Source organism: Palaemon carinicauda, chromosome 2, assembly GCF_036898095.1.
Source record: "Palaemon carinicauda isolate YSFRI2023 chromosome 2, ASM3689809v2, whole genome shotgun sequence".
In the NCBI taxonomy this organism is placed as follows: domain Eukaryota; kingdom Metazoa; phylum Arthropoda; class Malacostraca; order Decapoda; family Palaemonidae; genus Palaemon; species Palaemon carinicauda.
The window spans coordinates 150,230,471-150,249,469 of NC_090726.1; the positions used below are offsets into that span (position 1 = coordinate 150,230,471).

The following is an 18,999-nucleotide window of genomic DNA, read 5'->3' on the forward strand; positions in this document are numbered from 1 at the left end:
GTAACTTTGTGTGGCCCAAGATCGGTCAAACTTATATTGTACATGGATCATACAAAAGTCAAAAGACAATATAGTTAACGAGATTATGTATCTTGAGATCAAGTTAGAATTTCATTTTGATGTTGTTCGTATACAGCCGAAATTTTGTAAGAAAATGTTATTACTCGTGTATTATCTCTATTTTGAACATTAGAAATGGGAGTCATTTCAAACTGACGGAGAGTGTTATAAAACTAGTTTCAGGTAACTGGGGAGTGCTGTGAAACCAGTTTAAAATTAATGGGGATTGCTGTGAAACTAGTTTCAAGTGACAGGGGAGTGCGCTCAAACTAGTTTCAAGTGACTGGGGAGTGTACTCAAACTAGTTTCAAGTGACCCCGGGAGTGACATTTAGTGGTCATCTCAAACATCTACAACATGGGCTGCTTATAGTGCAAGAGCCCATGTCTTACTACAGACAAGGCGTCCTAAAACGAACGAACGAACGTCCACACCTGTACAGAGACTACGACTGAACACTATACTGGAAGTAACTGGACTGAATTGGATATATTTTGCATTTATTTGACCACTTAGTCTACCGTATCAAATAAAACTTTAGATTGAAGCATGATATATTTTTAATAAGCAGACCGGGGAAAGTTTGATAAATCACTACTCTTACACGTTCATATTATTTCTAGACAGAAATACTGGAAAATTATCTAGTAATATTATCAGTAGGTCGGAACCAACATAAGCTCAATTATTGAAACCTGCATTTCCAATTCGACTGTGGGGTAAACTTTAACTGACTGCAACTGCTAGTTGTTATCATATTTCCTTTTCACTTTAAAACTTAAAAAAAGACGTATAGTATGACACGATTATTCTCAGCAGCAATGCGACAAAATTTTTCTCGGACTTAATTTTGGATCCGTAGTACGAACTGGTTATATACAAAGAGGAGCGTTTAGTTAAGCCGCCACATCAAAACAATAGTCTCTCGCGTTCACTGGCTGAGAACCTACACTGCGTCGATTCCCACCGGAAATTTATTTTGTAAAATAATCCAAGATTGACACTTCTCAGGTAAGAGTCTGAATTATTATAGTATTGCTCTGTGATGGTATTCTTCGTAAACTATGTGAAAAAATGCGACTCAATGGGAATGAATGACCTAATACCGCGTGTAGTTGTGGCACTATCGTAGATGCTACGGCAGGCAAGGGTAAATGACCTCACTATTCAAAACCAGTCTAAGCGTAGTGCTAACGATTATGCCACGGCAGCTAAGGGTAAATGACCTTACTTTAATCAAAATTAGTCTAAGGTGACAGTGTACCTGTTTAGTCAACATATTAGATAAATAATGTGACTAATTTCTTGCCATATATATGAAGTATACCTTTTTTTTCCAACTAGTCCTTTTCTGTGGTTCCTGGTTCCTAACTGCTCGTGCCACCAACTTATATTTTGCGGGTACTCTATCGCATAATAGATGGATGCAAAGCTTCTAGGCTTATATGCATTACTTTAATTAGACATATTTTACCTGTACCATAACCACCATTATGGCGGTTTTCTATAACGATAGACAGGACCTCCTGCGCACAGAGAACATTACCTAACCTTAACTTTCCCACCTAACCTAACCTACGAACTGTGTCCTTACCTACTTACCACATGGAGCGCTAACGCCCCCTTGCAACTCTCCTTAGACTGCTGGGAGCCTTTGTATATCAGCGGCCAGTTCCTCATGCATTGATTAAAAATGGACCTAAACTTTCCCCCCTGACCTAACCTACAAGCCGTGTCCTTACCTACATACCTAACGTGGGATGGGCTAACGTCCCCCTGCGACCCCCCTTACACTGCCGTATTGTAAGTTAGACATAATAATGCATACAGGTGGCCGCTATCATACATACACCCAGACAGCTGCATTCTTAATGATAGGGTTAAAGTAAAGGAGTTATGGGGGCATGGTGGTTATCATACACTCATTTTCTATTTTATTGGATTGCTGATTATTATCGATAGTGGAGACTATGCATCTTTGATTATTTAGTCTCCTATCTATAACAATTGAGTGTTTTATTACAGAATAAAGTAACATTAGTTAGGACATGGGAACTTGCATAATTGAATAGATCTTTGCCAACACATTATTTCCAATCCCATATACTACTGGCGGAAACTTATTAACAAAGTTACAGATTTTTATAAAAAATTCCTGTTTTACTCCATTTGTCATTTTAACATCTGCCACAGGAGCCTCCTCCCTCCTGGTAGTTCAGAAAAAACTGATAGGTGGCCCTTCAGTCATAAGTTACTTGTTCGAACAGAATAAAGGGCCCAGTGTTTTATATTCTAACCCTCTTTGTTATTTGTTTTCAGTATCAAAATGTAATTATAGCTTTTATTTTATTTATCATGTTAATAATGAAAGGACAGCCTTTGTAGTTGGTTGTGATGGACCAAGTCAGTAATTGAATTGCGTAATTACTATAAAACAATATTCTTAATGAAGAAAATGTGAAGTGTTCCTGGTCAATTAATAAGTACTTTGAACTGTTCAAATGCAAATAATTGGGGGAAACATATTTTTTCAATATTAAACTTACCCGATAATCATGTAGCTGTCAACTCCGTTGCCCGACAGAATTCTATGGAGGGATACGCCAGCTATCACAATACTAGAAGGGGGTGTATTTACCAGCGCCACCTGTGGCCAGGTACTCAAGTACTTCTTGTTGACACCTCCTCAATTATTCCTCTGTCGTGCTTCCGGCAAGACGTTCTGGGATACGCTTATGTTCTTGGAGTATTTTCACGACTTTGGTGAAGTATTTCTCTTTGATTTCGGCTGTCGCTTTACTGGAAAACTTCTATATTAGCTTAGTTAGCTTTTGGAATTAATTTGATTAATTTTGGTGACGAGAGAGTATGAACTCTCGTTCACCTTTCAATGGCCGACCCGTCCCTTAGACGGAAGTGTTGGTGTCTAAGAGAGTATAGACTCTCTTTCTTTTTTTTTTTTTTTTTTTGCTTAACAAAGTTATAGATTTATTTTATATCTCTCCGCCTCTTATAGGCCTCTTCGATTAACTTCCTTTTATTATAAACTCATTAAAATTAATTTTTATATTTGTTTATATTCGACCTTCCTAATAGTAGGCGGTCTTTTACCGAAGTTAATAAACTTTGAGCCCGTCATTTCGGTTTTACCTGTTAACATATTATGCTATTTCCGCCACAGAGTTTGAAAGATTTTCTTTGACAGTCTCGTACTGTTTTCAAAGCTGAACTAACGTTTTGTTTTGTCTCTGCAGTTGTTGACGTTCAGAACGTTCAACTTGCACTCTATCGTTACGATAGAGAAAGAATGTTCACGGTTTCACGTTGCAGTAAGAGTAACCGTGTCTAGCGTTTTGTTCATTCTTTCTTAACTTAATGGTTTTGATCCTAATAAAGGAACTTTTCAGTTTTTTCCTTTAACAATAATATGTTTTAACGATATATATGATTGGGCTCTTCTCTCAGGTTCTAAGTCAAGAGAGAGAGAGAGAGAGAGAGAGAGATAGAGACGGAGGGAGAAAGAGGATAAACGTTTCATTCAAGCCTGCCAGGCGTACGAGTAACGTCATTATCGTTTTTTGCTCTTCTCCCTATTCTCTTTAGGGGAAGAAACTAAACGTTTCTAGAGTGATCTAGTGTTTAGTCTCTTTCCAACCACTGATTTATCTTTCATTAGATTTTTCTGTTACATTGTAATTCTGTTTTCGCAATTACTAACTTTGAGAAAGGATAGAATTGCGTATTTCAGGTACAAACCACTTAAGTTTCGAGTTCAGTGAAATAAGTGCAAACAGAAATCAAAGTGATAAGTGATTAGTGCGTGAGGGTACTTTTGTGCGCGCCAGTCGTCCTCCCAGTCCGGGACCTCTTGCAAGCTCCCAAGCCCAGGGGAGAAGCAATGTCGAAGGGCATAAGGGTTCAGCAGGCCTTGATCGGCGCACAGAAGTATTCTCGGTGGTTGTGGGCGTGTCTTACCGAGACCGTCACTCCCACCCGCAGACGATTGAGCCCTTATTTTGCTCGTCTGCAGAAGAGATTAGGGGAGAAAATAAAGGCAGAGTAACGCTGGTCTCAGGTCTCAAGACTTCTTAAACGTTAAGTCCAGACCTATGCCAGACGTACGAAGTTAAAGTTCACAACCCGAATGCAGTCGTTGGGTTAGCTCTGACTCTCCTAAGTCATCAGTTGATTACTCTCCGACTAAGAGGAGTAAGGTTCTGCCACAACAGATCTCTGCTGTTAAGGCTTTACCTCAGCAGAACTTAGTGTCTGCCGACCCCAAGTTAACTCTACTGCAGTCCATACAGTCACAACTTTCGGTCTTGATGCGTGAGTGTCGGGCTGAGAGTGTTGCACCGCCTGCACTCCCTCCACCTGTTCTCGCTGCACCTGTGCTCGCCCAGCCTGCACCTGCTCCGCCTGTGCTCGCCCAGCCTGCACCTGCTCCGCCTGGTCGCAGCACCATCTGCCAGGCGTACGATGTTGTGAACTCTACTACAGTCCATGCAAGCACAGCTTTCGGACTTGATGAGTGAGTGTCGGGCTGAGAGTGTTGCTCCACCGCCTCCGCCTACACTCCCTCCTCCTACACTCGCTCCGCCTGATCACAGTACCATCTGCCAGGCGTATGATGTTGTGGACTCTACTACAGTCCATGCAAGCACAGCTTTCGGACTTGATGCGTGAGTGTCGTGCTGAGAGTGTTGCACCTCCTGCACCTGTGGTGCACCAACCTCCTGCACCCGTTCAGCCTGTGCTGCACCCGCCTGCACCGGTGGTGCACCAACCACCTGCACCCGTTCAGCCTGTGCTGCACCCGCCTGCACCGGTGGTGCACCAACCTCCTGCACCCGTTCAGCCTATGCTGCACCCGCCTGCACCGGTGGTGCACCAACCTCCTGCACCCGTTCAGCCTGTGCTGCACCCGCCTGCACTCGCTGCACCCAGTCGCAGCTCCATCTGCCAGGCGTACGATGTTGAACCACTTTCGGAGTTTGCTGTTCACAGTGTTGTTCAGCCTCAGCCTTCTTTAAGGCAACCCTTGCTTTGGGATCAGGAGAGTTACACTCTTCCTCCTCCTCCCCTTGCTGCTCCTCCAGTGGTGCAACTCTCGGTTGGGGTACAACAACCTCTCCCCTCCGTGAGTCTGTCTGCTCAACCAGCGCTGCACCGAGTTCAACCCTCATCTAGGCAAGCTCATCTACACCATGCACTTGCGCCTCAGGAGCCTCAGCTTGCTAGAACTTTACCTTGTTCTGCGCAGCCTCAACCTTCTCATGCTCCACTCATCTCTCAGGAACAGGAACGGACTACTCCGCCTCCGTCCTCCGCTTAGCTGGTACAATCCTTGGGTGCAACTCTTGCTAGGAGTCAACCTCCTTCACCCTTGCACCTGCCTTCTGCTCCGTCTGTTGTTCAGCCTATGCAGTCTGAACCTCAGGTTTTCCCTCAAGTTGAGGAAACCTCTGTTGTTGTTCCAGCTCGTTCTGACTCTGCTGTTCAGCATACCATGGTTTAAACCCCATGCAAGCATGCATTAAGCACTCTAGCACTGGTCATGGAATTTCTGAGAAATGTTAAGCGCCATGCACACGCTCTGCTTTCCTTTCAGCAGGCTCTGCTTACAGCAGGCTCTACTTCCTACATGCTCAGCATTCAGCATGCTCTGCATTCAGCATGCTCTGCATACAACATGCTCTGCATACAGCATGCTCTGCATTCAGCATGCTCTGCATACAGCATACTCTGCATACATCATGCTCTGCATACCTTACCGCATGCTTCTCAACACATCTTGGGTTGTTGCCAACTCACTAGACTGTCAAGCAGTTTCATAACGTTGCCTTCTAGTCTGCTGCTTTGCACCAGTGAACACTCACTCAGAGAACTTAGCTTTTCTAGGATAAGGTCCCTGTAGATGAGAAAGTTCTTTTCTCCCTCCTTCTGATATTCCCTTGAGGACTCTGTCATTTGGAGGGAGCCTTTAGCTGCATAACCTCTTATGGACTTTTATTTAAGCATAACATGCTTACAGGGAAGGTAATGGTTACACTTCAGCCGCTAATCCCGTCTGTTACCACACCTGCTCCCATAGACCTTGAGCTGTGTTGCATGACATGCAGTCCAAGCTTAGTCCTTGTTAGAGGATTTTTTGTTTACGGAGTCAATGTGTCACGGGGAAGACGTTCAACAACCAACAGAAGGGACTTGTTGTGACGCAGTGGGCAACCTCAGCAACCCGTTAAGGAGTTGTCTGTACGACCCAGACAGTCTAAACAGATTCGGGTTGTCACTGTACTTCCTCGCTTGCCCATGATTGACAGTTTACAGACTGTGCAGCAGTATCATGATCTTGTGTCCGGCTCCGTCAGACGACTGGCTTTTAAGAGCTCCCTCAAGTCGTCGCTGTCTGGAGATTTTCAAATGGACTATGGATCTGACCAAGGAACTGGGCCTCCTGGTCAATTTTGAGGAGTCTCAGCTCGTTCCATCCCAGACCATTGTCTCCTTGGGTATGGATCTTCAGAGTCGAGCTTTTCGGACTTGTCCGTCGGCCCCAAGGATCTTCCAAGCCCTAGAATGCATCCAGAGCATGCTGAGAAGGAACCGATGCTTAGTCAGGCAGTGGATGAGTCTAACAGGGACACTTTCATCGCTGGCCCTGTTCATCGAGTTAGGGAGACTCCACCTCCGCCCCCTTCAGTATCATCTAGCTGCTCACTGGATAAAGGACATGACGCTAGAGACGGGCTCAGTTCCTGTTTCCGAAGAGATGAGGTCTACTCTAACGTGGTGGAAGAACAGCATTCTTCTCAAGGAAGGTCTACCATTGGCTGTTCAGTCCTCCGACCACCGTCTCTTCTCGGACGCATCGGACACGGGCTGGGGTGCGACACTGGACGGACAGGAATGCTCGGGAACATGGAATCAGGAGCAAAGGACACTTCACATCTATTGCAAGGAGTTGTTGGCAGTTCATTTGGCCTTGATAAACTTCAAGTCCCTCCAGCTTAACAAGGTGGTGGAGGTGAACTCCGACTACACCACAGCCTTGGCTTACATCTCCAAGCAGGGAGGGACTCATTCGAGGAAGTTGTTCGAGATCGCTAGGGACCTCCTCATTTGGTCAAAAGATCGAAAGCTCACGCTGGTAACGAGGCTCATTCAGGGCGATTTGAATGTCATGGCAGATCGCCTCAGCCGGAAGGGTCAGGTCTTCCCCACAGAGTGGACCCTTCACAAGAATGTTTGCAGCAGACTTTGGGCCCTGTGGGATCAGCCAACCATAGATCTATTCGCTACCTCGATGACCAAGAGGCTCCTCTTGTATTGTTCTCCGATTCCAGACCCAGCAGCAGTTCGCGTGGATGCCTTTCTGCTGGATTGGTCCCATCTCAACCTGTATGCATTCCCGCCGTTCAAGATTGTCAACAGGGTACTTCAGAAGTTCGCCTCTCACAAAGGGACACGGCTGACGTTGGTTGCTCCCCTCTGGCCCGCGAGAGAATGTTTCACTGAGGTACTGCAATGGCTGGTCGACGTTCCCAGGACTCTTCCTCCTAGAGTGGACCTTCTGCGTCAACCTCACGTAAAGAAGGTACTCCCAACCTCCACGCTCTTCGTCTGACTGCCTTCAGACTATCGAAAGACTCTCAAGAGCTAGAGGCTTTTCGAAGGAGGCAGCCAGAGCGATTGCCAGAGCAAGGACGACATCCACTCTCAGAGTCTATCAGTCTTTATGGGAAGTCTTCCGAAGCTGGTGCAAGGCCAATGCAGTTTTCCTCAACCAGTACCAATGTAACCCAGATTGCTGACTTCCTGTTACATCTAAGGAACGTAAGCTCCCTATCAGCTCCTACGATCAAGGGTTACAGAAGTTTGTTGGCAGCGGTTTTCCGCCACAGAGGCTTGGATCTTTCCTCCAACAAAGATCTACAGGACCTCCTTAGGTCTTTTGAGACCTCAAAGGAACGTCGGTTGTCCACTCCAGGCTGGAATCTAGACGTGGTCCTAAGGTTCCTAATGTCATCAGGATTTGAACCGCTCCAATCAGCCTCTTTTAAGGACCTCACATTAAAAACTCTTTTCCTCGTGTGCTTAGCAACAGGTAAAAGAGTAAGTGAGATCCACGCCTTCAGCAGGAACATAGGTTTCACATCTGAAACGGCTACATGTTCCTTACAGCTCGGTTTTTTGGCTAAAAACGAGCTTCCTTCCCGTCCTTGGCCTAAGTCGTTCGAGATCCCAAGCCTGTCCAACATAGTGGGGAACGAACTGGAGAGAGTACTTTGCCCAGTTAGAGCTCTTAAGTACTATCTAAAGGTCAAAACCATTACGAGGACAATCAGAAGCCTTATGGTGTGCTATCAAGAAGCCTTCTCTACCAATGTCTAAGAACTCAGTTTCTTACTACATCAGGCTTCTGATTAGAGAAGCAAATTCTCATCTGAAGGAAGAAGACCTTGCTTTGCTGAAGGTAAGGACACATGAAGTGAGAGCTGTGGCTACTTCAGTGGCCTTCAAACAGAACCGTTCTCTGCAGAGTGTTATGGATGCAACCTATTGGAGAAACAAGTCAGTGTTCGCATCATTCTATCTCAAAGATGTCCAGTCTCTTTACGAGTACTGCTACACCCTGGGTCTATTCGTAGCAACGAATGCAGTAGTAGGCGAGGGCTCAGCCACTACATTCCCATAATCCCATAACTTTTTAACCTTTCTCTTGAATACTTTTTATGGGTTGTACGGTCGGCTAAGAAGCCTTCCACATCCTTGTTGATTTGGCGGGTGGTCAATTCTTTCTTGAGAAGCGCCAAGGTTAAAGGTTGTGATGAGGTCCTTTAGTATGGGTTGCAGCCCTGTATACTTTAGCACCTTTGAGTTGATTCAGCCTCCCAAGAGGAACGCTGCGCTCAGTAAGGAAGACGATCTTATTAAAGGCAGAGTAACGGTTCAAGTCGACTTCCTTACCAGGTACTTATTATTTCATTGTTATTGTGGATAACTGATTATATGAAATATGGGATACTTAGCTATCCTTTAATCTTGTACACTGGTTTTCACCCACCCCCCTGGGTGTGAATCAGCTACATGATTATCGGGTAAGTTTAATATTGAAAAATGTTATTTTTATTAATAAAATAAATTTTTGAATATACTTACCCGATAATCATGATTTAATCGACCCTCCCTTCCTCCCCATAGAGAACCAGTGGACCGAGGAATAATTGAGGAGGTGTCAACAAGAAGTACTTGAGTACCTGGCCACAGGTGGCGCTGGTAAATACACCCCCTTCTAGTATTGTGATAGCTGGCGTATCCCTCCATAGAATTCTGTCGGGCAACGGAGTTGACAGCTACATGATTATCGGGTAAGTATATTCAAAAATTTATTTTATTAATAAAAATAACATTTTCAAATATGGGATCTTATTTATTTGAGCTGTCAGGATGCCAGAAAACTTTCAATCAATCAATCAATTATCTATTTGAGCCTAAGGACGTGGAACATGCTGCTGAAAGATGGAGGAAGTTACACCAGGACTTCCTCCTCCATAGGGCTTTTACATCCAAGCCCTATAAACCACCAGCTCCTCAGCAGTCCTATTCAGCCAAGACGACGATGAACAAAACATCAGCGAAGACAACAGTGTCTTAAGAAGCCCTTTCCTGCCAAGGACAGGAAAGGCACAAAGTCTTCCATGGGAGGAAAATATCCTAGAGGGAGCGGCCGAGGCTGCAAACGCTAGGATAGGCACTTCCCCTGCTTGTCCGCCAGTAGGGAGATGCCTACAAAGTTACTTGGATAGGTGGAAGCAACTTGGGGCTGAACTCTGGACAATCTCCGTGATTCCTCAGGAGGCTGAGACCTCCCCCATTTAAGTGGTCTTGTCAACAACCTTCCCTTAAGATGGCTTTGATCTGAAAAGAATTCTTCATCTTCAGCAAAGCCAGAAGCCACATACAGTATTCTGTCATCATGGCTTCTTTCTAAGAGCTATTGTGATTAAATCTCTGAACTCCCCTGATCTCAGTTGCATTGAAAGATGGGTGGGGTTGACATGTAAACTGCTTATTCACTTTAGGTGTCTGAACAGATGACGACATTTACTTGTACATCATAGGGTTAGAAATTTAAGTGGCTCTCCTTGCACAGCAGGGATTTCAAGATCAATTGATGGTTGAGTTGATGAGCAACATTGTGACTAATGGCATATGTCATCCAGCAAGAAGGTACAGTCTTTCCTTCTCAGAGTTGGCAAGGCAGGTGCATGGGTTGTCAGACCATTGAGCTGTCGGTGGCTCATTTGAATGTAGTGACAGACAAGCTCAGTCCCTATGACCTATTTGTTGGGTTGGAGTGGTCTTTACACTTACACAAGGTGAAATGATGGTTTTAGGTTTGGTTCTTCTTTATAAGTATTCTGGGAAATGCCACCACCCTATCACGAGATTGACAGGGAGTTGCAGCTACAATGTAAGTCACAGATATGATGCTCTGTTGTTTAATTCGCCTGGATCTGGCTAGACCATTTTGTACATGGTCATGGGCTACTGGGTGAAAGAGAGATCCTGTTGTTTGCCACTTGGTTCAACAAAAGACTACAGGTGTTCTGATCTCTCATTCTGGACCCGTAGGCTGCTCTGTAATATGACTGTTAGTACCTTTGTTTGATATAAACTTGTCTCTCTTCCCCTTCATTCATCTTGATCCTTCAATTGTTGATTACCCTGGGATCCTCATTGGTCATATGCCAAGGGGTATCCTGATCTGTTAAGTCGTCTTGTGAAAGTGCCAATGGAGTCCCTTGTACTTTCAGTCATTAGACAATCCAATAACTAAAAGAAAGAGACTTTTAACACTAGGCTGCTCAGATGTCATGTACTATTATTCTTAGGTCCACTTGAAATGTGAATTTGGTCATCTTCTGTTTGAGTGTTGAGAGGGGTGAATACCCCTTCTAAGCCACTGTCCAATGTATTATGGACCTTTTCATCTGCCACCACCCAGGCAACCTCTTGACTTTATCTTTGTCTCAGTGCTCTTGAGGAACTTGAATTTGTTTTGCTCTTCCCAAAGAAATGAGGTCTAGAAGGGCAATTCAAGTCCCTTGCTATGAAGTTTCATTTAGATGTAGCATATGCCCTGATAGAAGGCTTCAGGCAAAAATGTCCAAGAAAACTGCATTGATCTGGCTTCATGAGGTGATGAAGTGGGCCTTTGGGTTGTCTGGCAAGGGAAGTGACCCTTAGCCCAGAGGTATCTAGCTGAATGTGGTACTCATCATTGGACTATTGGGAATAGTTCTTGAAAGAAAGCAAAGTTTTATATACTTTTTTATTTCAATACTTATGTAATACTGTACGGTATGCATATACAGTACTGTTTACACCTTTCCACCTCCCCACACCTTGGCTCACATTTTGTTCTGAAGTGTTTTTATTCTTTCATTCTACCTTGTTACGAGTATTGTTCTCCTGTCTGGTCTTCAGCTGCTGATTTTCATCTTAATTTGTTGGACAGGAACTTGCGGTCTATTAAGTTTCTTATTCCTGATCTAAATATTAATGTCTGCCACCTACGTTGAATTAGTTTGTTATGCATAAGATTGTTCATAATTCTGACCATCCTTTGCATTCAGATCTTCCCGGACAGACAGTACCATTCTGTTCGTAATATTAGGTATGCGGTTAATTCTGATAGGCCTTCTCCATCGTGAGGCTCAATACTGGACAGTACTGTATTCTAGAAGTTTTATTCCTGCTATTACCAAGTTGTGGAATGATCTTTCGAATCAGGTAGTTGAATCAGTAGGACTTGAAAAGTTCAAACTTGCAGCAAATTCTTTTATGTTGAACAGGTTGACATAAGTCTCTTTTTAGAGTTTATATATGTAATATCTGTTTTAATATTGTTACTGTACTTAAAATATTATATTATAACTGTTCATTATTTCTCTTGTTTATTTATTTCCTGATTTCCTTTCCCTACTGGGCTCCTTCTTTTTTTTTTCCCTGTTGGAGTTTGGCTTACAGCAACCTACTTTTCCAACTAGAGTTGTAGCTTAGCTATTAATAATAATGATAATAACCAGCAGAAGTGAGAGTGCATTTACAAACAAATGCTAATGAGTGAGGCACTTGTCAGTAAGGAGATGCACCACTCTGGGTGGGCTACTATGAGATCCAGAGTAAACTTCCTAATTTGTATTTTGTCAAGTTTGCACTTGGAAGCTCATGGAAGGCAAGCCTTTGCTTGGAAACATAGAGAAGATGAATATATAGGAAAGTAGTGAAATAATGAATTTTATTATAGAAAAATGCTTTTCTCTTACAATAGACCATGTGGAATGTGAAGTAGGAGTTGAGAGAGCAGTATGAGAGAGTGGTGGTGGGATGGATGAAATGGAGTAGATTGGCAGACTACTAGTTATTAAAAATGTCCCATTAGTAGGGAGAGCAAAGACTTATGATGTGTAAAATAAACTATGACTGTCCTGTACTACTACTTATTCAGCTAAAATTGGATCATGACAAAGAAAATGAAAAAGATGTTGCTAAGATGTGATGTTCAAATGTCAAGATTTTTGGCTGGAGTATGGTGGGAAGATTATTTTTCTAATTAAAGATGTAATGTCCAGCAGCTGGGAAAAGACTGAGAACTCAAAAATTGAAAGTTTGAACATGGGATGAATTGAATGGGTTTGAACATGTGATGAGAACTCAAAGGTTGAATGGGTTTGAACATGTGATGAGAACTCAAAGGTTGAATGGGTTTGAACATGTGATGAGAACTCAAGATTGAATGGGTTTGAACATGTGATGAGAACTCAAAGATTGAAAGAGTTTGAACATGTGATGAAAACTCAATGATTGAAAGGGAAGTGATGAAGAACAGTTAAAATAAAATTTAGTGAATTTAGAAGTGGCAGTATGAAGACCTGAGGGGAAGTCCTTAAAAAGGTGATAATGAAGACCTAGCCCAAGATGGGCCTCATGGGAAATGGATTATAGGGCAGAAGAGTGGTGCGACCTTCTGTCATGTTCGAACTCCTTAAGGGGAATAGCTGACCAAAAGTATTAATGACGTTAATAAAAAAGTTTGATAAGGAATATCTCCCCAGGGCAACATGTCCAAAGTTCCACTCCGAGGCTGAGCGCAAGGTGTCGGAACATGCCTTCTGGCAAGTCCTAGCCTGCATGAGGGCAAATAACAATTTGTCAGATCCTAGTACCACTCCCCAGGAAGACAAGGACATGGTCCTGGACCAACTATTTGGGACCCAGAGACCCCTTAATACCAGTGCAGTCGTGGTCCTTGTCGAAGGGATTTACAGCAACCAGAAGGAAGGCTATCTCCTAGATAGCAGGCACTTCCTGTGCTCTGAGAGCAGGTTCTTCATTTAGGGCTCTCCCACTTCCTTTCATCCTGTAAAGGAAGTATTATGAGGTTGAGAACGAGCCCCTTCCAAACCAGACACTCGACCCATCGGGAGAATTCCTTACTAGGGGTCTTTCAGTTCTAAGTCTGCAGGCTATGCTGTGATGTATGTTGAAACAGATATTAGATTTTAATTACAGTGGCCTATTTAAGCAGCTCAAGTTATTTTATATATTTTACCAGTTAATACTAAAACTTATTCCTTGGAACCAAAGGTAGACAAGAGATGTTGAAACACTGTTGGCTTTCTACTTACAGTATACAGTACTACTATATGCTGCAATTGATACTGTGATAAGATGGTTATATGAGAACAAAGCATTGTGAGATTTTTACCATTTTTATGTTAAACATTTATTGATGAATTGCAGATAGGTATAATGAAATTAAATACTTTAATTGGGCTATATTTGAGATTCATATCAGATTATGTTGTACAGTATTGTGCTCCTTCCGTTAATGCAAGCCTGAATGAAAATAATACGTAACACTAAAATTCTACACTGTAATGTGCTAGTTAGACTGACGTGGGAATAGCATTTCTGTAGGTTTTTGTTTCTTTTCAGTAATTTCGAGGCCACCCTTATTGGCATGGCTACACTGCTAACAAGGCTCGCTAGTAAGTTTATTTTTATTTAGTGTGCCAGGGTAGTTTAATGTGCCTACCTCAATACATGCATAGAATTAACTCTAGTCTCTTTGTCAGTGAGGTGTTCTTTTAATCAGAGCCTAAAACAGTAGTGAATATAGAATGAAATTGTGCACTAGTAAATATGAGGTGAGAAATTAATACCAGAAATTTTTTTTTTCCCCTTGAACTAGTCATCTAAATAACCTAACAGCATTTTTAAAGGTAGGTCAGGTTTTTTTTTCCTGAATTATTGTGTCTACTTAACTTTATGGCCTTTTGCTGCTGCATGAATCTAAGGGACAAAACTGTATTTGGTTCAATACCAGTTTTGTGTGTTCTTGCTAACTATTTTCTGATCAGTCCACATACGAGCAGTGGTACAGTATTAACTTCTGATGATTATAGATCGGATTCTTTTAGTCATTCTTACTCTAATTATGACAATGAGTTTTCCCCAGGATTCATAATACTCTTTGTGTGTTTCTACTCGTATACAAGCCTTTCATTGCCTTAAAGTAGGGATATGTTAACAAGGTACTGTAATTGGTTAAAGACAGGTGACTTAAGGGGTAAGCCTTGCCCATCTGTCTGTTACAGAATAGCCACCTTTGTTTTTAGCTGCAACGATAGTCATACTGTTGCACTGCTCCTTTAACTGTTGGATATTTTTTTACATTTGTTTTTAATTAATGTTTATTTTTTTATGGTTGTAGCGCTCTTGCTTGTAAGTGGACGGACACTTGAACGTAAGCGTGTGGTGAAATTAATTTTGTTCCTATGAAGAAACTAACAAATTCCCCATTATGTACTATACTTTTCTGTAAGGGTGATTGTAAGCACCCCTTTTAAAGGCTTTTATGTTTAAAAGCTGTTCATGAATGGCAGAGGCTAGGTACAGTGACATTGCCCTATCAAACAGGACAATGCCTTAGAGACTGACCGTATATATATATGATCAGCACCTAAGCTCCTTCTCCACCCAAGGTGGGCCAGGCAATGATTACTGATGACTTAGGAGCATAGGCTCTCCCAAGCCCCCCCCCCCATCCTTAGCTCACAAGGATAGTGAGGTTGCAGTGACCAAAGGAACTAACGAATTTGAGTGGTACTCGAACCCCAGTCTGATGTTAACCAGTCAGGGACATTACTCATTCTTCAAATCAGGAAGACTCATATGCCACTTATGCATTATTTATGGGATCTTTCACTTCCTGAGTAGTATTCATACCAGCATCATGTACTGTTTATAATGTAGTTATTGTGTGAGCATCTTTGGTAGTGATCTTTGTAAAGTTGTGACAATGATTTTTATAAGATTATGGTCACTATTGTTCACCATCAAGTTAGTAACAATACAGCAGCATCTAGACAATGGCCCCGAATGGGAGAAAGAAAATTAGAAAGATGATGATGATTACCGAAAAGGTAAAAGAAATTTTCGAGAAGGATGAATAAGGTATATGTGTGGCAGAATGGGCAAAAATTTACACTGTGTACACAAAGATTTGTACAATTCTGAAGAAAAAGGAAGTAATCAAAGTAGTCGGTGTTTCGAAATGGGTGCTGACATAGATGAAACAATGGCCATCTTTTCTTGATAAGTTTAACAGAAAAAAATATAATTATGCAACATCTATGATTTGTACAATTCTGAAGGAAAAGAAATAAATCAAATTAATTGAGGTTGCAAAAGGGGTGCTGACATCAATGAAACTATGATCACGTTTTCTTGATAACAGAATAATTTACAATTTTATATCTGCGATTTGTACAATTTTGAAGAAAAGGTAAAAGTCAAAGTAACTAATATTGTGAAAGGGGTTCTGACATAGATGAAACAATGACCACGTTTTCTTAATAGAAAAATTTGCTGCCTATCTGGTTCAAGAGAAGAAGTTAGCAGTAGATATTACCAAGAACATTATTTGTGAAAAATCAAAGGTATTGTTTATTATTATTATTATTTTTATTTTTATTATTAGGCTACAACCATAGTTGGAGGAAGTAATGAACAATTATAATAAAATATATTAAGAACATAGCCTTAAAATAGATCTTTCATTTATGAACTATAAAAAGAGACTTATAGCACCTTGCTCAACATAAACACATTCGTTACAAGTTTGAAATTTTGAAGTTCCACTGATTCAACTACCTGATTAAGAAGATCATTCCACATCTTGATCGTAGCTGAAATAGAACTTCTAGAATACACTACTGTGTAGTATTGAGCCTTATGAAGGAGAAGGCATGGCTATTAGAATTAACTGCATACCTAGTATTACAAAGATGATGATACAGTCTGAGAAGATCTGAATGCAATGGATGGTCAGCATTAAGAAAAATATGCATCTAGCATAAAGAACTAACTGAACGACGGTGCCAGAGATTGATATCTAGATCAGGAGTAACAAATTTAATAAACCGTAAGTTCCTTTCCAACAAATTGATGAGATTCAGCACTGATGACCAGACAGGAGAACAATACTCGATCCAAGGTAAAATAAAAGAATTGAAACTTCTTCAGATTAGATTGATCACCAAAAATCTTAAAAGACTTTCTGCAATTGAAGAAGAGACAGACTGAATGTGTTTTTCAAAAGTAAATGTACTATCAAGAATCACCTGAAATTTTAATAGATTCATACAGGGTTGAAGAAACATTATCAATTCTTAGATCAAGATGTTGAAGAGCCACTGACTGTGACCTGCTTACAATTATACTTTGAGTTTTGTTAGGGTTTAATTTCATGCCTTGTAATTTGCACCATGCCCTAATTTTAGCTATATCCCTATTAAGGGATTCAGCAACCCCAGATCTACATTCAGGAGGGGGAACTGATACAGTGAGAATTGCATCATCTGCATATGCAATGAACTTGTTTTTTTAAATATTTAACTTAGCCGGTGAATATATAATAGCTGAGCCTCCGGCAGCTCGACAGAAAAAACACACAAAAACTCGCGAGCGATCGCTATGAAGGTTGCGGGTGTGCCCACTAGCGCCAACTATCGGCCAGATACCGCATATACATGTAAACAGACCCAATTTTTCTCTGTCGGCCTTAACGACAAGACGTATCAATACTCGCTGTATAACCTGGAGTTTTCTCAACATATTTGGTGAAGTACTTCCTTTTGGTTTGAGCTTTCGCAGTGCAGGTGTTTTATCTTCAACTTAAATCTTGAACTCGTTTTTGGATAGATTTAATTTTTGATGACTTTGGATTGTTTTTTGGACTTTCTTTGACTTTTAAATGGCCGACCCTTCCCTTAGTACGGAAGTGTGTTTTAGGCTTTTAGCAATTATCTTATCACGTTATAAATTGTTGTTGTTAACTATATATTTTATATCTCAACCGCCTTTATTAGGCCTCTTCGATTAGCTTTCCATTTATAATAAACATCAAGATAAATTTTAATGATTTGTTTATATGCGACCTTTCCTATTCCTCCTCTAATCCGAGAGTAGGCGGTCCTAACTTGGAAACCGAAGTTAAACAACGTTGAGCCCTTTCAATCGTAAATAACTTTTACAGAGCAAATGATTTAAACCTTATTAAATAGATATTTTTTAGTAAATATTTTATGAAAGATTTTCTTTGAATAGTCTTCGTACTGTTTCAAAGATGAACTAACGTTTAGTTTATTTATGCTACGCAGTTTGCGCTCTATCGTTACGATAGAGAGAGAGAGAATCACGGTTTCACTTTGCAGAAAGAGTAAATCGATTCTGACGTTTTGTTCATTCTTCTTTCAAACTTAAATGTTTTAGATACTATTTTAAAGGAACTTGTTAATTGAAAAACCTTTCAGTTTTTTCCTTTGGTCAAATAACCTGTTTATTGCCGAAAGGTAAGTGGGCTCTTCTCTTCGGTGCGAAATCAAGAGAGAGAGAGAGAGAGAGAGGAAGAGAGAACGTTCCGATCTTTATTCTCGTCCCAAGCGAGTAACGTTGTTCTCGAGTCAGTTTTTTTACTCTCGTCCCTAGTCTCTGTACGGGGAGAAAGGATAAAACGTTTTTAGTTTTTTATTCTCGTCCCAAGGCACTGTACGGTGAGAGATTGAAAACGTAGTTTTGAATGAACTAGTGTTTAGTCTCCTTCCCAGCCACTGATCTTTTTATCTTAATATATGTTTACTGTTTTTTGCTTGTATTAATGTGCTTACATTATACGACTGATTTCGCAATTATAACCTTTTGATGAGGGTAGAATTGCGTGCTTCAGGTAGAAATCAGTTTTATTCATATCTAATGTGATTTGTTGTAAAATTCGATTTCAGTGAAGTAAGTGCAAAACAGAAAATCGTAGTGATAAAGTGATAATTGCGCAAAGTGTTATCAGTGTTGCGACCGAGGGTTTGTCTGTTCGTGCCTGTCGTTCACCTAGTCCGAGACCTCTTGCAAGCTCCCAAGCCTAGGGGAGAAGTAATGTCGTACGACTTATGGGTTCGAGAGGACTTGATCAGCGAACAGACGTTCCCTCTATGGTTTCAGGCGTGTCTCATCAACACCGCCCCTACCATAAGACGAGCGAGACGATTTTCTCCTCGTCATCCGAAGGCTTTTCGCATAAGAAACCGTGGAACAAGGTTTCGAGGCCCTTTAAGCGAAAGTCAGTCCTTTCAGGACAGGTCCAGCGTCCTAGTTGTAACCATTAGGACAGCTCTGACCCTATGCAGTCATCGGAAGACTGCTCGCCGCCTAAACAAAAGCGTAACACAGGCTCCGAGAGTCTTTTTGTAGGCAAGGTTTTGCAGTCACAGACGTTACCCTCGTCTCTTACCGCAACCATTCCCGTTGATCCTAAATGGGTTGTACGGCAAGACATGCAGAATAAGCTTGCCTCTCTTATGGAGGACTATT

At 41.6% G+C, this 18,999-nt stretch overlaps 1 protein-coding gene across 5 annotated transcripts in view; it reads left to right on the top strand.

The window, feature by feature from the left end:
• The first annotated feature begins 434 nt into the window (after window positions 1–434).
• Window positions 435–18,999, top strand: part of LOC137627804 (guanylate kinase) — a 121,549-nt gene continuing 102,984 nt past the window's right edge. The window contains exons 1-3 of one of the 5 annotated variants that reach the window (XM_068359192.1): window positions 443–1,071; window positions 14,068–14,120; window positions 14,324–14,354. Coding sequence is in view for 3 of the 5 variants with exons in the window: in XM_068359165.1 (XP_068215266.1) it covers window positions 1,193–1,277 (85 nt within the window). In the remaining 2 variants the exon portion in view is untranslated. Of the gene's footprint in view, window positions 1,072–1,177; window positions 1,278–14,067; window positions 14,121–14,323; window positions 14,355–18,999 lie in introns of those variants that run through there. The other 4 variants (XM_068359209.1, XM_068359175.1, XM_068359184.1 and 1 more) reach the window with 4 other exon arrangements.